This window comes from Nanorana parkeri, unplaced genomic scaffold (assembly GCF_000935625.1).
Source record: "Nanorana parkeri isolate BGI_ZX_2015 unplaced genomic scaffold, ASM93562v1 scaffold1649, whole genome shotgun sequence".
Lineage (NCBI taxonomy): Eukaryota > Metazoa > Chordata > Amphibia > Anura > Dicroglossidae > Nanorana > Nanorana parkeri.
This window is the reverse complement of record NW_017307917.1, coordinates 39,436-60,953: the sequence shown is the minus strand read 5'-3', so window position 1 is coordinate 60,953 and position 21,518 is coordinate 39,436. Positions and strand designations below refer to the sequence as shown.

General features: G+C 40.9%; 1 protein-coding gene across 8 annotated transcripts in view; it reads left to right on the top strand.

Annotated features, from left to right (window-relative positions):
* SPATA13 (spermatogenesis associated 13) overlaps positions 1-21,124 on the top strand; it is a 70,385-nt gene extending 49,261 nt beyond the window's left edge. For 5 of the 8 annotated variants that reach the window (XM_018570988.1, XM_018570986.1, XM_018570990.1 and 2 more), the window contains 6 exons: positions 2,827-3,006; positions 4,079-4,311; positions 8,982-9,111; positions 10,830-11,202; positions 18,210-18,284; positions 20,756-21,124. In XM_018570988.1, the coding sequence (XP_018426490.1) occupies positions 2,827-3,006; positions 4,079-4,311; positions 8,982-9,111; positions 10,830-11,202; positions 18,210-18,284; positions 20,756-20,928 (1,164 nt within the window). In that variant the 3' untranslated portion in view covers positions 20,929-21,124. Of the gene's footprint in view, positions 1-2,826; positions 3,007-4,078; positions 4,312-8,981; positions 9,112-10,829; positions 11,203-18,209; positions 18,312-18,905; positions 18,929-20,755 lie in introns of all 8 variants that reach the window. The other 3 variants (XM_018570993.1, XM_018570992.1, XM_018570987.1) reach the window with 2 other exon arrangements.
* The last annotated feature ends 394 nt before the right edge of the window (positions 21,125-21,518 follow it).

Here is a 21,518-nt window from a genome sequence, read left to right as displayed (position 1 = left end):
TGTCAGGTTATTCACCCCTTCTGTCCAGTGAGAGCCTTGTATTCATTGAAGAAAACGCAAGATGTTTGTTCAGTGGCATAGACGAGCGAGCAAGCGATTCTGTGGTTAATGAACAGCTGATGAAGTTGCTCTAGCAGCACCTAAAAGAGGACAGTGCTGATTTGTATGCAGCACATGCTACTGCAGTGAACTTCTGAATCCCCAGCACCCCCCCCCAGAGGAGGCACATGAATAACTACATGTAACCAAGCTCAATGTAAGTTTGCAAATTCCTGGAGTTCAGCTTTAACCCCTTCCCACTGCCCGTACGCATATCTGTTGCAGCATGGCAATGGGCTTTACTGCCATGCTGTCACCTATGTGAATACTGACTGCAGGCTTCACTGTTCTGTGATGGGGGGTGCACTCAGTTGATCATCCCAAGCACTGGGACCACGCTCTCTACAACCTCTACTGTTTACAATCAGGATGCAGGTAGAGTGGGTTTTTGATCATGTGACCACTGTGACAACAAATCACAATGATCAGGAAGCATTGGCAATATCTCTGGTTTTAAGATCCCCTTAAATGTCTGGCATCCACCATAAGAAATGGGTTAATAAAGCCTCACGTAAAACATTCATTGGTGCCCTACCATGCTTTTAGCCATGCCTTTTTATTGGTCCATTATGTAATAAAAGGTTTTACTGAAGAATTGCAAGGCTGTATTTATTCACAAATCTTGACTTTACCTGTATTTCTGTCCATCTGGTCCTGAGATTTACACAGCTCTGACACAGAGCACAGCCTTGTTTGGGAAGAGAGGATAATAGAGTTTTCTGCTGCAGTTAAGCAGCACTAAAGCTGACCATACACTGGCAGGTTTTCATACAAACCTTCATACTAAAAATCTTGTGGACTTGAGCAATGTTCAAAATTTTGCTTTTATGATTTCTTTAGCTAGAAATCATTCTGACCAATGAGCATCTATTTCCTATCAGGGGGCTAGTATGATAATTTCCATCTTATCATTAGGGATACCGTTGTTATTTATTGAGTTTACATATGATAGTTACCGCTGGTTGGCTCGTTCACATCGCACGCCAGGGGACCAAAAACGGAAACATAAATTTATTAGAAGGAGAAAAGAAAGAAAGAAAAGAAAAAGGATAAGGAATGGAGAAATGGAGACTCCTGAGCACCGGGTTTCTGAATCAGAATTTAACCTGGGTTAGCTGACGATGTGCGAGGAGGGTTCAGAATTCCTAGATATGTCAGCCATGGGTCCTATACCGCTTGGAAGTTGTGGTATCTATCTTGTAAGATGCTATATAGCTTTTCATGTGTCATGATCCAGTTTAGTTTAGATAGTACCGTAGAAAATGGGACCCTTTCGGCTTTCCAGGACCGAGCTATTGATAACTTGGCTGCTAAAAAAAAGGATAGTAGTTTGCCCTGCCCCTTAGTGATCCCCTTAACTGATTTATTCAATAGCAGATGCTGGGGGTCTCTTGGGACATGCACCCGGAGAATTCTAAAGAGCAAGGCAAAGAAACGATTCCAGAAGGAACGCAGTTTTGGACACTGCCACCAGACATGAATCATCGTGCCCAGCTGATTACATCCTCTAAAACATAAAGGACTAGACCCTGGGAACATGGTGGCTATCCTTGCTGGGACCAGATACCATCTGGAGAAAACTTTGTAGTTGGCTTCCAATAGGGAGACATTAAGCAATCGCATAGTTAATCTCGTGGTGCACTGTTTCCATTCGTCTATAGAGAGGACTTCCCCTAGCTCGGCTTCCCAAGCAGCCATATAGGACAATTTAGTGAACGGGCCAAGCTGAGCCACGTAGATTATGGAGATCCCCCCTCCTAGACCAGGGGCTCCCAGACACCACCTTTCATAATGTGTCAGCAGCGGAGTGCCAGCTTCCGGTAACTTTAATGACTGTAGGAAGGACTTTAAGGACTGTTGGGTCAAAATTATGTTTGTTTTTCCCATTAGATTTTGGAAATTCATGGAGTTTCTTGAATGAAAGCCCCGTTCTTAGAATTCCGTTAGTTCGTCACGCTCCTTTGAACTTTTTTTGCCACTGTGGTCACAAAAAGATCATTGATTTATTCCATTAACTTTTAGAAAATCAAACTTTCTGAAAACAATTTTTTCTAAATAAATTCTACTGGTGTATGGTCGGCATTACAGGTGTTTGTCCTTTCCTCAGCCTATGACTCAGAAGTGAAAGGAGAAGCAGCACACTGATTACTTTTATCTCTACTTTTCCCTTACCTTCTATCTGCGTGCCCCTTATTGGCTTACAAGAAGTGTAACACAGCTGACTGGCTCCTTGCAATATTTCTCCTTTTTTTGTGTGAGATCTACTGTGCAGGGATTGCAAAAGTCTGCTACCAAGTCAAATGTAGACTGCTTTCATTATTAATACACTTAATTAGATATTCAGGTGTACAGGGCTGCATTCATTTGTGCCTCTTAAATCTTATGCTTAAAGTTCAGCGTCAAACCAGTAACAATTTTCATTATATACGGCTCTTATCTAGACTTTGACAACACAACCAGACGAGGTCAGATCTGGGCTACCTGTAAATCTGCAGTTGCTGAGCAGCTCCAAGTTTTACCTTGCTCAGCTTGGCCCCAGGGGAAATGTAGAAACAGTTATGTATGTTCCCTGTTAACACCATATATGTTCGTGGTGTGCAGACAAACGTGGCTGTGAACAAGCCCTTAGCGTGCCATAGGTAGCACATGCCTGGCCTAAATTTCACCAAACCTTTTTACTGCACTTTGCTTGCAATAATCTGGTGACTATTTCATCTGTCATTGCAGGGCTACATCAAGCAGTGTCGAAAACACACCAGCATGTTTACTGAAGGGCAGCTCAAGACCATTTTTGGTAACATTGAAGAAGTCTACACATTCCAGAAGGCATTCTACAAGAATCTAGAAAAACAGTACAACAAAGAGGAACCTCATCTAAGTGAAGTTGGTGCTTGTTTCCTAGAACATGTGAGTTAATTTAAGCTAAATTCATATATATCTTGCTGGAAGGGTTTCATTATGTCACATTGATTAAAGTGTCGCAACCCAAAACCATAAAATGTCATATACTGCAGCCTGCCAATCCTTAAATGTGGAGTCTGCATTTAAGTTTTTTTTCTTTTTTTAATCTTTTTTTCCCCCCTTTATTTTGCCCTGGTGATCTGACCAGTAACACACTTCCTGCTTTAGAGTGTCTCCACTCCACTCTGTTGAGGCGCAATGTAGCCACCATTCGACAGTAACATTGTTACCCTGGGTAGAGGGTGACTTGTTAGATATGTTGGAAAAACAACAGCATATTACTGACATTCTGATGTTAAATGTCTTTTGAGCTGAGATGGCAGTGTAGTGCATGTTGCGCTCTATGTCCATGCTTCTCTTTGATACACAGGAAGCTGATTTTTTTCTAATATCCGTTTTCCTCACAATGCTGTATTCAGATGTAATATTCTTCTAAGCAAGTAAAACGTAATTCCGCATTCCTTGTGATCTCAGTGCTTCATCGAAACACATAACCAACAAGATGCACTAGCAGGTTTAGATGGACTTGACTAACAAATTGGCTACGCTTTTTAAGCAGTTGCAGCAACCGGGGTTTTTTTCCTGTTGGAATAAAGATTTTACATAAATGAATAAACGCTGACTATAGTAAGCAAGCTGCCAAATGGTTTGTGTCAACCCTCTAACTTCCAATTTTGCCAGACAGTTTGGACTGTTAAGGAAGTTGAAAAATAAGACTTACTGGTGGATCACCAAGTGGAAATAAAGGAAAAATGTCTAACAAAAAAAAACTAATGCAGCCTCCAGATTTAGGGATTGGTAAGCTGCAATATATTACATTTTTGCTTTTGGGTTCAGATATGGTTTATGTTGTAACAGGTCAAAACCCCTAAATTTGAAGTCCAACAGTACACCTAATAAGCCTACAAGGGTTAAAACGGGTTATAGAACAGGGAAAGGGGAAGTCAAGGAAAGATTCCCACAGCTACAGTGCTGCAATGTCCTAAGCTAACCAAGTTTGCTTCTTTTTGATTTGCAGCAAGAAGGGTTTTCAGTCTACTCTGAGTACTGTAACAATCACCCCAGTGCCTACCTGGAGCTCTCCAATCTCATGAAGCAAAGCAAGTACAGACACTTCTTCGAGGCTTGCCGACTTTTGCAGCAAATGATCAATATAGCCATTGACGGTTTCCTGCTGACTCCAGTCCAGAAGATCTGCAAATACCCACTGCAGCTAGCCGAGCTACTGAAATACACAACCTACGATCACAGGTAGGCAGGCACCTGTTACTTGCGTAATTAAACCAAGTGGAGACAGGCCATGGCACTGTTCCAGGATCACACTGCGTGTAGGTTTAGAGCTAAAACATACATCTGTGTACATTTAAAGGGAAACTAAAATGGTGTGGTGTCTGTTTTCATGAAAAATATTTTGTACTGATGTTTTATATCTGTGTTAATACTTTTTGTATAGAATAAACACACCATCTATGTTGCTCAGACAAAGCCGTCTCCTAAGAAAATACTACTCCAATCATGCAATATCTCTGTTTATATACTATACAATGTATTATAATCTATGCTGTTTGGATACCATTCTATTTATTATATACTATACTATTTATATAACATTTTTGTACTACAAATAACCATTTAATACAACTTGCAACAATGGCACAGGATTCCCATAGAAATATGGTTTTTCTAACAGGATTATATATGATAAGCCATTTTTCTACTCTCTTAGACATTGTACTGAGTCATCTGTACACATCGAGCAGGAAAAGGGTTAAGTGGGTGTTCATTTTGCTGTGCTTACATTGAAGCTTAAAGCGGACCTTTACACTAAAAAATCTAATTCTACCAATGCATCCCTCTATGTATGATGAATAATAACAACACAGACATGTCAGGTGTAAATGCTGTTACTTTGAAATACACTTGCAGAGCATTCACTTCCTGCTACGAAAAGGCAAATGACTTCAGTTTGCCAAAACAATGCACACTGGGATTGTCTTGTCATAAGCAGAGCATTGCTGGGAAATCTCATCTCGGGGAAAAGCATTTTCCTCTCCTGAGATGAACATGGTCACATGTCCTAGTCACATGTTCCAGATTTTAAGGAAGTAAATGGAGAGCTAGTAATCTGCCCTTGGTAAACATGGCCACTGTCAGAAGACAGTGGAAGAAAAGAGAAATAAGATATGCAAAGAATACAAAGCCCGCAATTATCTAGAAGTATGTGTTTGTAGATTGTCATTACTAAACATTTCTAAAGGTGTCTTTGTTGTTATTTTAACGATATGGGTAAAGGTCCGCTTTAAGCTATTCAGCTCTGTAAACAACAGTAAAAAGCTGGTGAGACCAGTTTTGCAAATATGTGAAAAACACCACCTGTTGCTGGAGGCCTAATGTTTCCTTAAAATCCTGTATTACCAAATTATAGGTGATTGTTCTAATCCGTCGTATGGTTGATGCAAGGTTCTACACTCGAGGCTGTGAGCTGATGCAACATAAAGGACAACTACAATTTTCAACCCCCACCCTCCATAGCACTCCAATCTATCCTAAAATCCCTTCCACACCACCAAGGTGCTTACTTGCCTCTCTGTAACAGTGTAGTCCTCCTTCATAGTTTACGTCCTGTGGCCCAAAATCTTCTCTGCCTGCATAGTATTTCCCTATATACTTGAACACTAGAGATGCTAAGGCTGTGGTGCCAGCGCTGGTGAAGATTTCAGGAAACAGGATGTTAACACTGAAAGAGGCCACTATTGCTAAAGAGAGATAAATATCATAGCGAGGAAGGGTGTTCTAGGCTTTCCTACACTCTGCGGCTGAATGGTGTGGAGAAGGGAAGCTCACTAGGTGCTGCTGGGAAATGCAGCTTTTAAGTAACCTACTGCATTGTCCTGCTTGTGAACTTGGTGCTTCTAAGCCTAGGGTATGGCTCTATACTTCTAAGAGGCAGTAGTTCTCTCAGATGGACACCGTTGTCATTATTGACATTCTGCTCAGCGCTGCCATCATCCCAGATGATATATGTAATGTCTGAACAGTAATTAGAGGCCATTTCACATATCTCCAAAAACATTTTTTTAAAATTGGCTTGGTTGCCTTGTGTTGATTTGCTCTGCATTAGAAGAGATCTGTGTGGATAGAGCTGTTAGTGACAGGCTATGACATGATTTGGGGAGAGGACAGGAGACAGGCAGGGTACAATTGCAGCAACAGAATATTCCACTTCACACATTTTCATTACCCTCCCAGAAGCATGAATTTAAATTGCAGAGGAAAACATCTGCAGCCCAGTACACTGGCTTTGTTGTGCCTCTCGCATCCCCAGCCATTTCTCAACCCCAAGTACAAGCTGTCAATGTTCGCCCTTGAATCGAGACATTCATCTAGCTTGGCTTCCAACGTTGTTTTGATGTCTTTCACTCTCATTGTTCCCTTGATTCCACAACATATTCTTAATTTCTCTCCCTCTTATCAGCCAGTGGTGCTCGGTGTATCGTGTGACCGTGGACTTCCCTCCATCAGAGTTAATGGATTTTCCTCTCGCTCACACAAAGGGGGTAGTGTTGGAGAATTTTGGAGCTCGGCGGGGAAATAGTGGATAGGATCAGCCAGTTTGATGGCTGTAAAATAGAGAATTCTTTCAATGTAGGGAGAGGGTACAGTGTTCCTGACCCGTCACTTAAAGAATGTGCTTACAGGAAGACATCCAGAGGCCGAGAGACCCATTTATTCCTATTATAATCAAATGTCCAGTTACAGTTTTAAAACTGGAACTATGATCGGGTCACCATGATGAAGCTTGCATGGCATTTATGTAATAGCCCTTAGTAGAAAACTACTCAGTAGAATGTGCTTATATTCTTTCTAGCTGATTTTTTATGAGCAATAGAATTTTCAGTGTTTTGCTCATAACCACATAGAATAAATATGCAGAATGGACTTGATGTGCTAATCTTAAAGCCGAACTTCAGGCAAATATAAAACCCCCAAATAATGAGATTTTACTGCTCCAAGCTCACTCCTGGGATGGACTACAATCTCATGTTTAGTTTAATCATTTGTGTAGAAATGATAGTCCATCACGAGAGCGAGCTTGAAGCTGTGGCTACTTACAACACACACAGGGACGAGGGGGAATAAGAGTAGCCACCCTCCAGAAGGAAGGACAGTGTCAGCACCAATTTAGATGTGATTTGAGGATCCAAAGCTGGAGTGACACACAAATAAGATATTTTGTATAATAGTTGAGGTACTTGAATGTATTTTTAAGATTTGACTCCTGCGTTTAGTGTCATTTTAAAGGTCAATAAGGAGTGTATGGATCCAAATGGCTCAATACATGTTTCCATATTCACTGGGCATTTAGTTGCACCACATTGACCTGAACAGTGCATATAGCATTCAGCCACCCAGTCCTATTTGCCCATGGACAGTGGGCCAATTGGAACCTGAAAAACAGGTATTTTCTGTATTTAAATGTGACCTTTAAAACTTGTAAACTGCCGGCACAGTTGATATGCAGGTACCTAGAGATCACTTACTTGAGTACTTACGTCAATCTTGCAATGCCCTGGGAGCACTGAAATCTGGGGTGCTTAGTTCCGCAAAATAGTTACCTTAGCTCTGAAGTTGGAATTGTGAGCTGCTCCCCTGTGTTTTATCTTCCCTCCCAATGAACAGAATAAATGGTAACCAGTACTCCAAATTTTCTTCAATATGAAATCCTTTTACTCATTCTAGCAACTCGTATCACTATTGTGTAGCAATGTTTCGGAACCCGTCCGGTCCCTTCATCAGGGAACAGAGTGATGTTCCGAAACACTGCAAGCCATGGTGATATGACCTGCTAGAATGAATAAAAAGATTTCATATTGAAGAAAATTTGGCGTGCTGGTGACCATATATTCTGTTCTTTGAGTACTTGGCCACTTCAGCCCCCCCCCTAACAATATATGGGGCTTCTCGGTCAGGAGTGCAGTGGGACTCCCCATTGTGCAGTGGGACTCCCCACACACACTTTATATTTAAGGCCCCATTCAAACACATAGCCGTAGCGGGAAAATGCGTCGCATTGATGCATGTTCGTACGTGTTTGTGGGCATTTGTTAACTACACTTGGAACATGTCCCCATGAACTTTTGTGTGCATTTGACATGCGTTCCCGGTACGCCTATGTGTGTATGGGGACTAAAGCATGCTATACACTGATGAAATTCTGCCTGTTTACAGCTGAATTGCCAAGATTTGATTAGCGGGTGATCCTGTCGCCACAACGAAATCGACTTTTGTTGAGGGAGCTGGTTGGAAAATTGTCAGTCAAAAATTGACTGCAGCCAATTAGTTGCAGTCACACTTAGGGTATTTTTACAGCAGCTGGCAAAATGCAATAGACACATGGAATCGAGTGAGCAGCCCCTTGGCAGGTGCATGGTTAGCTTTATTCTCTTACTCTTATCAGGGCATGTCAAAGCCAACCCTACTTTATTGAGATTACCTTGTTCAGGGTTTGTTTGTTTTTTTGTTGTCAGATCACAGCTCACCCATTGACTTGCACTGAAAGAGGGGAGCAGTATAGCACAATCACTGTAAGTGTAACTTAGCAGGAAGCAGAGTCTACATATGTACAGTAACTAGTGATAAGATTCCATTTACACATATATATTTAAAATCTATAACATTAACACATCGATGTGATGCATTAAATGAAACTGATCACATTGACATATACTGTACATCAAAAAGAAAAATGAAGTAAATTGTACTCAGCAGATCCTGTTTCCTGATACTTCAGTTCTCTCTGTGTCTTAAATCGGATGTCTTTTTAGGTTTTTCTTTTCCTAGGCTGGTAATGACGGATCTCAGTTACCACTTTGCAGCACACCCATTGCTCAGAGATTAATGCCTGTCTGTTTGTGTTGCAGGGATTACAGTAAAATAAAAGAAGCTTATGAAGCCATGAAAAATGTTGCCTGTTTAATTAACGAGCGGAAACGGCGGCTGGAGAGCATAGACAAGATCGCCTGCTGGCAGGTCTCCATAGTGGGGTGGGAGGTGAGTAGTGATGGCAGCATGCTCAGTGTTGGAATCTTTTATTAGAATGATGACTGTTGAGGAAAGACCTGATTTTAAGTGGAAATTCTCACTGTCAGTTGGTGATTGTGAAACTTTACAGGAAGATCTAGCGCACGTTCAGCTCGGATGGTTAAATTAGAAACTGTTCTAAAAATTCTTCCTCCCACGCCTTTCTTTCCTTCAGTAATGTTGACAGATATATACATAGAAATAGTGTGTTTTCTCTCTCTCGTACATGTATACAGTATTGCACAATTCCACTTGTATTTAGTCGTACGCAAACTATTGCATTAGGGTGTGCACACAAAAGTACAACACACACACACACACACACACCTGGGGCAACCTGGATTGCCAGCTCTTCAACTGTCCCCGTCAACACCCCCTTCCAGCAGGGGTGCCATAATGAAGCACAGACACACTCCCTTGCAGCTTGCCAGGCTGTTATGTGAGGAATGTAAGTGGCAAGTGCTGCTGCACTCTGAATCGCTGAGGTGGTCCAAGAGAGATCTTTGTGATCTCTCCCCCAGCTCAGTGACTAAAACCAACCGTTGTGGTTTTGGTGTTGCCATTGGGGTGTGCCCAGCTATATGCCAATGGACCCGAGCATCACTAGCAATAACAGAGCAGTGTAGGGTGTGATGGGTACATATGTGCAGTGAAAGAGCTCACTGTGTAGGGGGGCTGAGTTATAACAAGGGAACCTGGAGAAAAGTAAGGTGGTAGTTATTTATGGCAACCAGATTCCTTGTCTTGTATCCTCAGTAAATCTGCCTGCCAATCAACTGTCCATGACTCGGTCCAATTGTTGAGCCAGAGGAAATCTCACCGCTCCAATTCCTTAGCCGCCATCAGGTCCTATTATTGTATAGATCCATAGAATTGGGCAGCGTATGGCAACCTTGACTGTCAAACACTTATGCACAAATTTTAATTTGGCTTCTTTTTATGAACACTGCTGCTTGGAATGTTATAGATGATTGTCTGAACCAGGGACAGTGAGTAGGATGAGGGCTTCACCACCATGAAGCTTTATGGCCCATTTACAATTGTGTGTGCATTTAGGCACACAGTTGTTAAAGCATGATGTGTTAGGGCAGCCAAATAATTTAGAATGCTGGCAGCACATCTCAAGGCCTGATAAACTGTACCTGCAGCATTTTGGGCAGTGCAGTGCACAACAAGTATGTGAGTAATGGTGCGATGTAGCTGGTTTTAGCTGGAATGCTATCTACATGATCTATTGATGGGATGGGTAGAGGCAACTACTTTATATGGGTATTGGGTACTTGATGTAGATAGCTGCCCTACCATTGTAAATTGATGAAGTATATCAAAGAAAATCACCGCCATAATTCTCAATCCAGTCTCCGAACCCATAAATGCATCAGGTGCAGGTCATGAGCCAGTCATCGCTCCCAGATCTCACTCCAAATGGTTGACTGCAAATCGCTCGTCATTACTGAATAAAACTTTTTTATAGAGGTTCATAGTTCATAATCACATGTAGTCCCTGCCTTTTCCACTGCCCCCCCTGATGCATTTCACCCTCACAGGCAGTCAATTGTTTGGAGTGATATTGGTAAAGCATTTAAAAGTAATAATCTCACCATTCCTAATAATAAAGCTATGCAAAGATTAGACTGGAATTATTCTTCCAATTATGATTGGTCCTCTTCTTTTTTTTTTTTATGTAGGGACAAGACATTCTGGCCAGAAGCTCAGAGCTCATTCATTCAGGAGACCTGACAAAGATTTTAAAACAAGGAAAGAGCCAGCAAAGGACTTTTTTTCTTTTTGACCACCAACTGGTCTTCTGCAAGAAGGACTTGCTACGCAGAGACATTTTGTACTACAAGGGCCGCATAGACATGGACGAGATGGAGTCCACTGACGTTGAGGATGGGAAGGACAGGGACTTCAATCTGAACATTAAAAATGCTTTTAAGATGGTGAATAAAGAGACTGAAGAAATTCATTTATTTTGTGCTAAGAAGCCAGAGGACAAACAGAGCTGGCTGCAAGCGTTTCTGGATGAGAGAAAGCGAGTCCAAGACGACAAAGCTATGGGTGAGTACATGTGATGTGTCTATCCAAAATTCCGTATTTGGTGGATCAAACACTGGCTTTTGTATGTGTTGTAGCAAAACCTGAACAATCTACTCCATTCCAGAGGGGAAAAGCCTTGTACAGGAAAGATAGAAGAATAGCCCTTATTGAAAGAGGATTTATTTTCTTGTTATAATCTTAACCAACAAGTTTGTGTGTTTTAGTATATCACCTTCATTGGGACTTTAAACAAATGATATAAAAGAAACAATATTAGAACCATATATATAAAGGTGATGGTTAAACATTTTATAGAGTTAAATATGTAGGAAAATGACATATAAATCCGTGGATATGTTTTATAGTATGATCAAGAGCAATCAATATGTTTTCCAGTAGCAATGCTGAATGCTTTTTAACTTAAGAAAAAAAAAAAATCCAGCAGAGGGTGTACAGGGTTGTGGACAAATGTGTTGATATCTCACATTAGTGGCTTGCATATGAGAAAGTGGGGTAGATCTTCAAATATTCTATCCTATCTATCATATCCTATCTATCTATCTATCTATCTAGTATGTGTGTGTGTGTGTGTGTGTTCGAAGAGGTCCATAATTTTGACAACATAGCATTTCATCCTAATATAGTTGCTAATGCCACTTTGTGGTCCATATGTGTTCTATGCGTTCTGCATTTCCCGTATGATTTGTATTCTGGAGCTATCATTATTATGCATCTATTAGCTGAATATAGTGACTTCACTGCCATAAGTCATATTGCCCTTGCTGCCGGTTAAATCTGAAATTTAATTGACGCATATAGTCTGGAAAAAGAGGAATACTGATGAAATGCCAGAGCATATGACCATCATAGCAAGATCTGTCTCCAATTAGTTTGTTGTCATAAACACATGGGGTTTACATGCATTGGGTTAACTTGTATTGCCAATGTTTTCTTGTTGACTTTAACCCTTTCGCTGCCAAGGACGTGCGGCATACGGAGGTACAAAAGTGCTCCCGGCTGGCCAGCTCAGTATGCCGTACAGACCTGGCACATGGGGTTTACATGCTTTGGGTTAGCTTGTATTGCCAATGTTTTCTTGTTGACTTTAATGAGAGACTGCAAAACCATCCAAAATATTGTACGTTCCTATTGAAAACAGTGTATTGTTCTATGTCAACGTATTTTGCTTGTACTGGAAAATATATGTAAAAGCATTCATAAATTGTAATTGTACAGGAAATGAACCCTATAAGTTGTTAGTAGGCAGCATAGTGTTATTACTTCACGATCCCTCCGCTGTGACCCAGGAGCCTCTTAATTATTTCCCAGCAGTGTCTGGGTTTCATGGCATTGTGGGATGTGATGGGGCGGTGCCTTTACCCAGTTTCTAAATTCAATCTTGCGTAACTTGGGGCTTCCAGAATGTGGTGGAGACTCTTTGAAGTTAGTGACAGTGATTGGCAGACACCAGATAGTACCTACTTAGAACATTCTTTAGAACAAAGCTGAGTGGGCAGACTCTGTTTTAAATGACCATGAAACCTTAAAATAAAAGGGAAAAAAAGAATAAATATCACATTGAACGTTTCAGATACATATGGAAATGTTTTCGACATCTTATCAGAGTTGACTGTATTTGAGAAAAAATTTCAGTTATGTGGACAGCTATTTTACTAAGCAGAAAGATATGGGGGTCTTCCCCCAGTTATGCCTTTTTGTGGCGGATAACAACATATAGGTGCCACTTGGATACAGAATGTCAGACACATTTTAAAAAAAATAATAATACTTTGTTTAATTTAAAGCAGGCAATTTTATTCTAAATCTAAAATGTAAATAAAAGTGTCATGAGGTGTGTACCACTTTAGGCATTGTTGTACTTTCTACAATATGTACGCTCTCCTTAAGGCCGGATAGTATAGCTCTCTCTATACTGTGATGCTGAGACTTTGAGTGCTGCGGCGCTTCTACACGGAAACCTCACTCAAGTTTTGTTGCCCTTCCCCCCTTTGCCTATTCACAGAATGCTTTGTGTTCTGTAAGCCATTCATGGCCGGCCGGGAGCTTTACATTTAAGCGATCGGGCGTCTCTAGAGACACCCGAACGCTTGTATTACCTGCAGCTGCCGTTGCCGGTCCCGAGATTCGCTGTGCCCGATGCAGCCGGGACCGGCACGGCTCTGTGACAGGAGATCAAAGGGCGTTCAGTATACGAACTCCCTTTGATCTCCTCTCAGTCCCCGAATGCAGGAAGTGATGTATATTACATCACTTCCTGCATTCAGTGTCACTCTCCAGCTACAGAAGCTGATGAAGCAGATCTCTGCTTCGTCAGCTTCTCTGGGGGTCCCTAGGTGTCATTAGGGGTCTTGGAGACCCCTGATGTCTCCATAAAGAGGACCTGTCATGTAAATTGGCTATTACATAGGGGGCTTCTTAGCCCCCCCTGAAATAGCAATAAAGCTGGGTGTAAAAAAAAAAAAAGTAATACTAAAATTAAAGAATCATAAAAAAAATATGAAAAAAGAAAACATTAAGTCCCCTCCCCCCATATACACACGCAGATATGCGTCGGGTGCGCCTACGTGCGAAAACGACGATTGCGCCTATTGTGCCGCACATGTTAAATATCGCCGCAAACGTCGGAGTGAGAGCAATAATTTTAGAGCCATTAATCACTGATAACACTAGACTGATGAGCAGTAAAAGCGTTTTTATCGTCGCCTATGGGCGTTTTTTGCGATTTTGCGGGCACACACAATTTTAAGGCTTGACGTGTTTGGTGTCTATTTACCCGACGTGTTTTTACTAAATTTTATGTTTTACTAAAAATATGGGTAAGAATAAATGTTTTATAACATGATGTAGGGAAACTTTGATTTTGTTTTTTTTACATTTATGGTACTCTTTTCATTATATAGTAGAAAAAATAACCCCCCTCCCCCCTTGTGGTGATGATATACCTCCAAAAGAAAGCTCTATCTGTCCCCAAAAAATGTTCACATAAATTGCAAGGCTATAGTCCGGTCATGCTGACTGGTGAATTTTTTGACTGACTGGTGACACCATCTTCCAAGGAATTGAGAATGCCAATCAGCAGTGTTCAAACGCTAATCAAGAAGTGGAACATGAGGGGTTCTGTTGAAACCAAACCACGGTCAGGCAGACCAACTAAACTGTCGTGTTATCATTCATATTCTCTGAAAAATGGCAAGGAAATCCTAAATCCTGCCAGGGTATGTAAACTTATGAGCACAATATATGAGCATATATCACACACACACACACACACACACACACACGTGTGTGTGAGTTATATATACACATACACTTTTTTTTATTCATTAAATACACGATAAAGCACATAACCTTATACTTCTCACCTCTTGATGTGCATCTGAAAAGAACATTAGAAGTGACATTTCCATTAAAGTCAGTGGAATGTGTTTTGATTTGGAAAATTAATGAATTTGTGTGAAGATTGAAAACTTTGCAGTTTTCATATAAGAAACCTCTTTTGGTGCTTGTGTGATTTCATTCTGTTGCATTCAGCACACAAGGCTCATCTGTTCCATTACAGAATGGTATAAGTTACCTAAGTTACCGATGATTTTCCTTTGCTTATTGGTATAGGTTTATATGTACACATGTGTCATTCTGTAAGAGGTGTGCCATTCTCATATGTTGGCTCACTGGTGGAAGATGGGAGCCCTCATAAATTTCATTTTACTCATACAAAATTATAACGGTTCCATGCACAGCAGAGGAGTGGTACTAAAAATAGCTCAGTACGCTGATAACACTTGTACACTGTACTCATTACTGATCTCCATACAGGAAGTCATAAGGGTTGGTACAGGCACAGTATGGTCCCCACTGATCTTAAATCGGGGTGGGCACAGACCACAAATATTTCTGGACATCTGTCTTAAGGGCTCAGCTAATTTACTTATTTGCTACGCCCCCCTTCCCAGCTTCAGAAACTAACACCAGATTGGTAACAGGCTATATTTAGATGTCATATATTTAGATACCAGCAAGGAGGTTTTGTTAGAAAAGTTGGTCCGCAAGGAGCCCATACACATAACTTTTCTATCTCTTGGGAACTTCATTACTCTAAATTTCTACCACAGTTTGTAGTTCTGTTTCTTCACTCTGCAATGACCCCTTTAAAGTATATCTACATTACTTTTTATTAATATGGTGGCTGCCAGGGTGGGAATAGATCCGATGTCAGCCAGGTAGCTAGCATTTCCAAAACGAGAGATCCAAGCAGTTGCTTTTCTTTCTAAAACTCTCATTCCAGAGGTTCAACATGCTCCCTGCTAAGTCAGACATATAGCACTGCAACCAGCAAAGCTCTTGCCCCTGCTGATTGAAATGCTCTGATTCAGCAGAGGGTGTGTTGGACCTCTGCAAAGAGGCCGCTGCTTTCACACAGAGAGCAAGGGTCCCTCTCTGCAGCATGCTGGCAGGGCACAGGCTTTTCTAGGCTGTGTTTGATTTATAATAAAACAAACACTAAGACTTTGCACACCTTTTTGTTTTAATGCAATTGGAAAGTATTTAATTTTAATTGAATGTTCAACTGGCCTTTATATTGGCCTTTAGTCCACTTTTGTTTCCTATAAAGGCAAGCATACACTGAACAATACTTCCACAATCTACAAAAGAGTATGTTAAGCCAGTCAAAATGGAAGACCTAAAGAGTAGCTGATTGGATGACATGGAGCTTTCCCTCTAATACTTCAGTCAGCTTTGTAAAACAAAATCTCTTAACATCTACAAAATATTCGATGTGAATGGAGGATTGTTTTTTGGGGTCTTGTGTTTTTGGTTCCAAACTGATCCTCACATGTATGGCCAGTCTAATACCTTAGGCGCTGGCTGTTTTCTAACTCCATTCCAGTAGCGATATAATAAAGAAGTAATGGAGGAGGCACAGGACAGCTTGATGCAATCGTTGCATGTTTTTGGCATGTCCTGTCATATGAGCCGTATAGTGGCTATTATGATGACTTGCTTGCTTCAATACATTAAATAATGAACTATGCATGGCAGAAATGTCAGCTCCTTGTACACATCTGCTATTCATTATAGAGCCAGGCAGCTAACATTTTCAGAAGTAAAAGTCAGTAATGGTATTCTTTGTGTTTCTGCCATAACAATTATCCTTTAAGAAAATTGCTTAGAAAGCAAAAATCCTACTGGCAAAGCCTCTGATAGAAGCAGCCATGATTCACATGCCACATGATGGTTTTAGCGCAGTGAAGATGAACCTATTTAGCGAGTGATGTAACATGGCGTGCTTGCCTTTCTCTTCGAGCTAGCAAATGGCAGCTTCCATCGCAGGCTTTTGAGGTGTCCTGCTTTGTGACAGTCCGTGGTCCCAGACTACATTGGCTTCATTGGAAGTGATAATTGGACTTTCCCAGGGACAGAATAGTCTAAATGATCAGCAAGGTACAAAAAACTCCTTCCCGTACTGGAATTCTTGAGCGATTGGAAATAATAAGTGGAATTTCATGTATGTGGCAAACTTGAGTCATGCCTGACTTATTCTGATTTGCTCCTTCCTGGAATCTTTGTTGCTATGTTCCAAGTTATGTAAGCACAGCATGTTGGTGCATCAGGTAACTCCCACGACCCCAGAAGTATTTATACAGATATAAAGTAGAGGGCTTTATCAGAATACAGGAGAACATTACACCGCCGCTCACCGCTTCATCCTTCACAGCCATGGCAGGTAAATTCTGCTTTTCTTCATATTTGCTTTGAGTGCTGAAGGGTCTTATGTAATAAGATTTGTATATATTTCCGATTGATTATTCATTATAGTCCATCATACTAATATATGATTTTACTTTTTGAAATCCATCACTCTGGCGTGCAGCAGTTTTCTGTTATTAGTATCAATAATATGTTCCTCCTGGCCTTCCCTTGTACCTGATCCAAGTCGGATGTTTTCGGTAGATATATCCATACACTGGCCCCCATGGGAAGATGATTATACAAACTTTCCAATAATTAGTCTGAGAGACTATAGTTTGGTTACTGTGTTCTGATTTTTTTGGGCACATCATACACAGTCACTCACCCCAGTGATGATGATGATGGTGATGCTGATCAATCTCACGCTATTGTTCAGTGATGTGCCTCAGCGTTAAACTAATAGCTGGGGGACAAGTTCTAGCTGATATTTTCTCCAAACTCATTTTATGGTGACCACAGTATATACACAGTGAAAGCATTGCCCTGTATCACAATAGAAAATTGAGCAACCAAATTATCCTTCATATAAAGTCCTCTGCATGCTTGAAATGCTCTATGATGACTATACTATGTCAGACATCAAGACGTGATCCAACTGCCTAAAGGTTTCTTGTACAAAACCTCTTTCTATAGACATTGCATTGGCCGAACTTACATGTTGATGCCTTTTGGAGGAGAGAGGCAGAGCTATTAGCAGACATGTCTATACTGAGACAAAATATGAAGGCTTCCATTGCAAGGCTCTACTTCTGCTAGTTGCTGGGCTGTAATGGTGATCCACTGGCTTCAGTACTTTGAGTCCTTGACCTGAAAGTATGTTTATATAAAGTTCCAACTTCCCTTACAGCATGATTGTTCCTTAGCAACAAAAATGCCATCAGAATGAGAGATCACTTTGGACTAGTTGTTACAGGTTACTGCATTTAGTAATATAGGCCGAACTTTATAGATCCTTGTGAATGGACACCTGTGCTGCTGAATGTATAAATCATTTTACTAGTTACGGTCCACAATTGCTTTTACTTGTTTGTTCGGATGACTTGTAACATTTGCTTGGCACAATGAGAGTTAAAGCTGCATCACAATCTGGAAGAGGCATAAGATGTCAGCGAGCAAAATATGAAAGCCTCATCAGCTTTAAAGCTGTATCACACCTCTGGTGCTTGGCGGCCTGGTTTGATGTAGCATAGATAACGTGCTGTCCTTTTTTGTATCTTCATATGAACAGGAATTAATCGTTCTTGATTTCATTGCAGGAATGGAAATTACAGAAGACCAGAAAAAACAGGCGTTGTGCAATGCAAAGAGGTCAAGACAAGGAAAGATGAAAGGTGAGAGCTACAATAATGATCCAGTCGAATATATGAACAGTATATTGTCTTTTATTGGTATACTCATATGAAGTCGTTAGGACTGGGAAGTTATTCAGAGGCTAAATCTCAAATTATAGAAATATTGAGAAAACATGACAGTATAAGTAGTAGAAACAATGTGCAGCATAGGTGGCAGCAGCCAAGGATTTCAAATAATGTTCATACTGTACCTCAAGCCTACCTATTGAGGTGCGCCATAGCTGCCCTGACATGTAGGTAGCATTTGGCAAGTGTCAAAAGCCTCTTTTGTTAACGTGCAGTGCAAACAAAGCCACCAAGTTGATGCTGCATTCCGTTTACCCATTACAAATGTACCAATCTTTGGTATAATCCCTCCAACAAATTTTCAACCTGGCTATCAACACCCCTAGAAGTGATGGCCTGAGAGTATCTGTGACGGTCCTGTGTCCGGAAGAACTCTGGTAGTCATCCAGAAAAACCAACGGGCCTTAAAAAGTGGGCAATGGGTATCTACCTTTTTATACCTTTTTATAGTAGTTAGTCTTGCACACTGACATCTTGGAGATCAAAAGATGGATGAATACTGCACAGCTTCCCTTTCTGTATATTAAATGGCAGCAGATGGACACAACTGCTTCTTGGTGACTTAAAGTGACATTAAACCCTCAGATTTTTTAACATAAAACAATAGTGTAATGTGTGCCTTACTGTAATCCATGGTTGTTTCCCTTCTCTTTGCTGCTCTTCCTTTTAAATTTGTGTCTGTTCTCATGCTGGGCAGAACTTCTGTTTTGCAGCAGACTGCCTTGTCTCTGAAAGGGATACACGGTGTCTGTGTGTTGGTTTGCAACCTGAGCCAGCACTACAGGAAGAGGCACTCAGCTGCAAAGGGAAGTTCTCCCCAAGCATGAGAAGACATGAGGATTTAAAAGGAAGAGCAGCAAAGAGAAGGGAAACTACCATACATCACAGTAAGGAACACATTACAGTATTGGTTTATGTTAAAAAAATCTGAGGGTTTAATGTCGCTTTAAATGAAGAAGTTCCTATTGCTGTTCCCAGCTCTGCTCCCTTTTGTAGTCTCGGGTAGACAAAAACATCATGGTGAGGGGCAGTAATACTGGGAACTCTTGCATGCTGGCATTATTAAGACATAAAAAAAGTCTGAGCGAGTAGCAAGCTGGCATCTAGCCATAACTAAATATTCTATTTTGGGTGGACTGACCCTTTAAAGCCTTTGGATCTAGCTAAGTGAACAGACTGCTACTAGGATATAATACCAGTAGAGAGCCGTATCTGTGCCGCAAAACAGGATAACATACATACATACATACATACATACATACATACATGTACTGTACATGGCTCACAGCAGTAATGGGAATTACTATGTGACTTGTGATTAAAATTTCATTGTAAATCGATGCATATTTATAGACTGCTCATGCTGTGCCAAAATATTTTCTGTGCTACCAGAGACCCAGTTCCCAACAGACAATGCCTCAGGCTTGCTATGACCCGGGCACATCTAGCAATGTAACATCTAGTACAGATTCATATAATTGAGTGGAAATAGGACTGCAATTGCCAGTGAGTGGGAGGAAATCACAGTTTATTGACAGCCACACTGCAGTCAACTGTTACCAAGCAGCGGTTCAGCTCTACATAAAACATTAGATTTAGATATAAGAAACATTTCAGAATCCAATGCTAGAATAGTGTTTGCATAAATTATATATTTTTTTAAATTGCTGTATTTAAAGGAAACCTTTGTAAGTGAATTGCCTAGGCTGCCATTGCTAATCTACCAGGAATGCTAGCTGACTGGCTGTCAGACTGATCCAGTGGCTGTAATGCGTTCGAGTCCCTGACCCAGAACAAACATGCAGATCAAGAGATCTAAATTCACTTTTACACCTGTGTTCCAGTTCAGAAACTTAGAAACTATGGAAACCACAGGCAGTCATGCAACCAACATTTTCAGTAACTGCAGCACACATGTGCCCCTCACAACATGTTTCCTTTAGGGAGCAAATGGTAACAACCTGTGAATTTGAACATTATGAAAGCTGGTGATATCCCTTTACTGTCTATAATTTATTAGACTGCTCACTTCTGAGCAGGACTGTGACCTGTTTTTTAATAATGGTCTGCAACCACTCTTACGCTCCAGTGTAAATTGACTTGGCTGTGTGTGAGAGGCGCTAGAACCAGGGACACATTGGCCTCCAATATTACAGGCTTGGTCATCCATTCTAAAGAGGAGAATACTGGCAGCTGTCTAAATTTAGATAATGGGGCAGCCAAGTGTCTAAGGGTGGAGTGCAGAAGGGGTCGAGTTGGTGTAAGCGTGAGCAGCATGTAAAGTGTAATGCCCTGAATGGGTACAGTACGGGTTTACTTTAATTTATGCATACCACTGTAATTACTTAGACACTTCATTTATTTAACTCTGGTCTCTGTCACAGGTGTTACTTACAATGGACTCCCCCCCCACCAGAACTTACATCCCATCCACCAGCGACACATCACTGTGCCCACCAGCATTCCCCAGCAGCAGGTCTTTGCACTGGCAGAGCCCAAGAGAAAGACGTCTCCGTTCTGGAACACAATCACTAAACTCGCCCCCTTCAAGAAGTGAGGTGCTCCAAGCCCCATCATGAAGGAGGACTGTATTCCTGAGTTCTTGAAGGACCTTCCAGTATTTTTGGAGATATATCTGATGACACTGTGGGTTATATGAAGAAATTGACAATTATGTGAAATACCGGGGGAAGTGATCCCTTGTGCAGCGTGCTCTGTCAATAAGGACGCCACCTTGGGGACTACTTGCTATTTGAACAATATTTTATTTATTTCAAAGATGGATATTATTTGATGTTATGGCTGTTTATTGTTTTTTTTATGTAATTTTTTAAAAAAATCTTTCATTAGAGACATTTACCTAATGCGTCTCGTAGGTGTGCTTCAGTTTGTGGTAATCTACGATGGCCAAAAAAAATAAATCAGAAAATAACATTGGCTGGTTAAGGGACAGCGGTGGCCATTTTGCTCCATAGAGATGTTTATGTGGGGTTATAATCCACTATTTTAATGAATTTAGGTTTTTAACAGAATTTGTCCAAGCTAGCGCAATCTACAATACAGTCACAGGTACCCTACCTCTGAAAGGCAATTGATCCAGAATTAAAAAATAGGAGGAGCATTTATAAAGGTATGATTTAAGGTCTT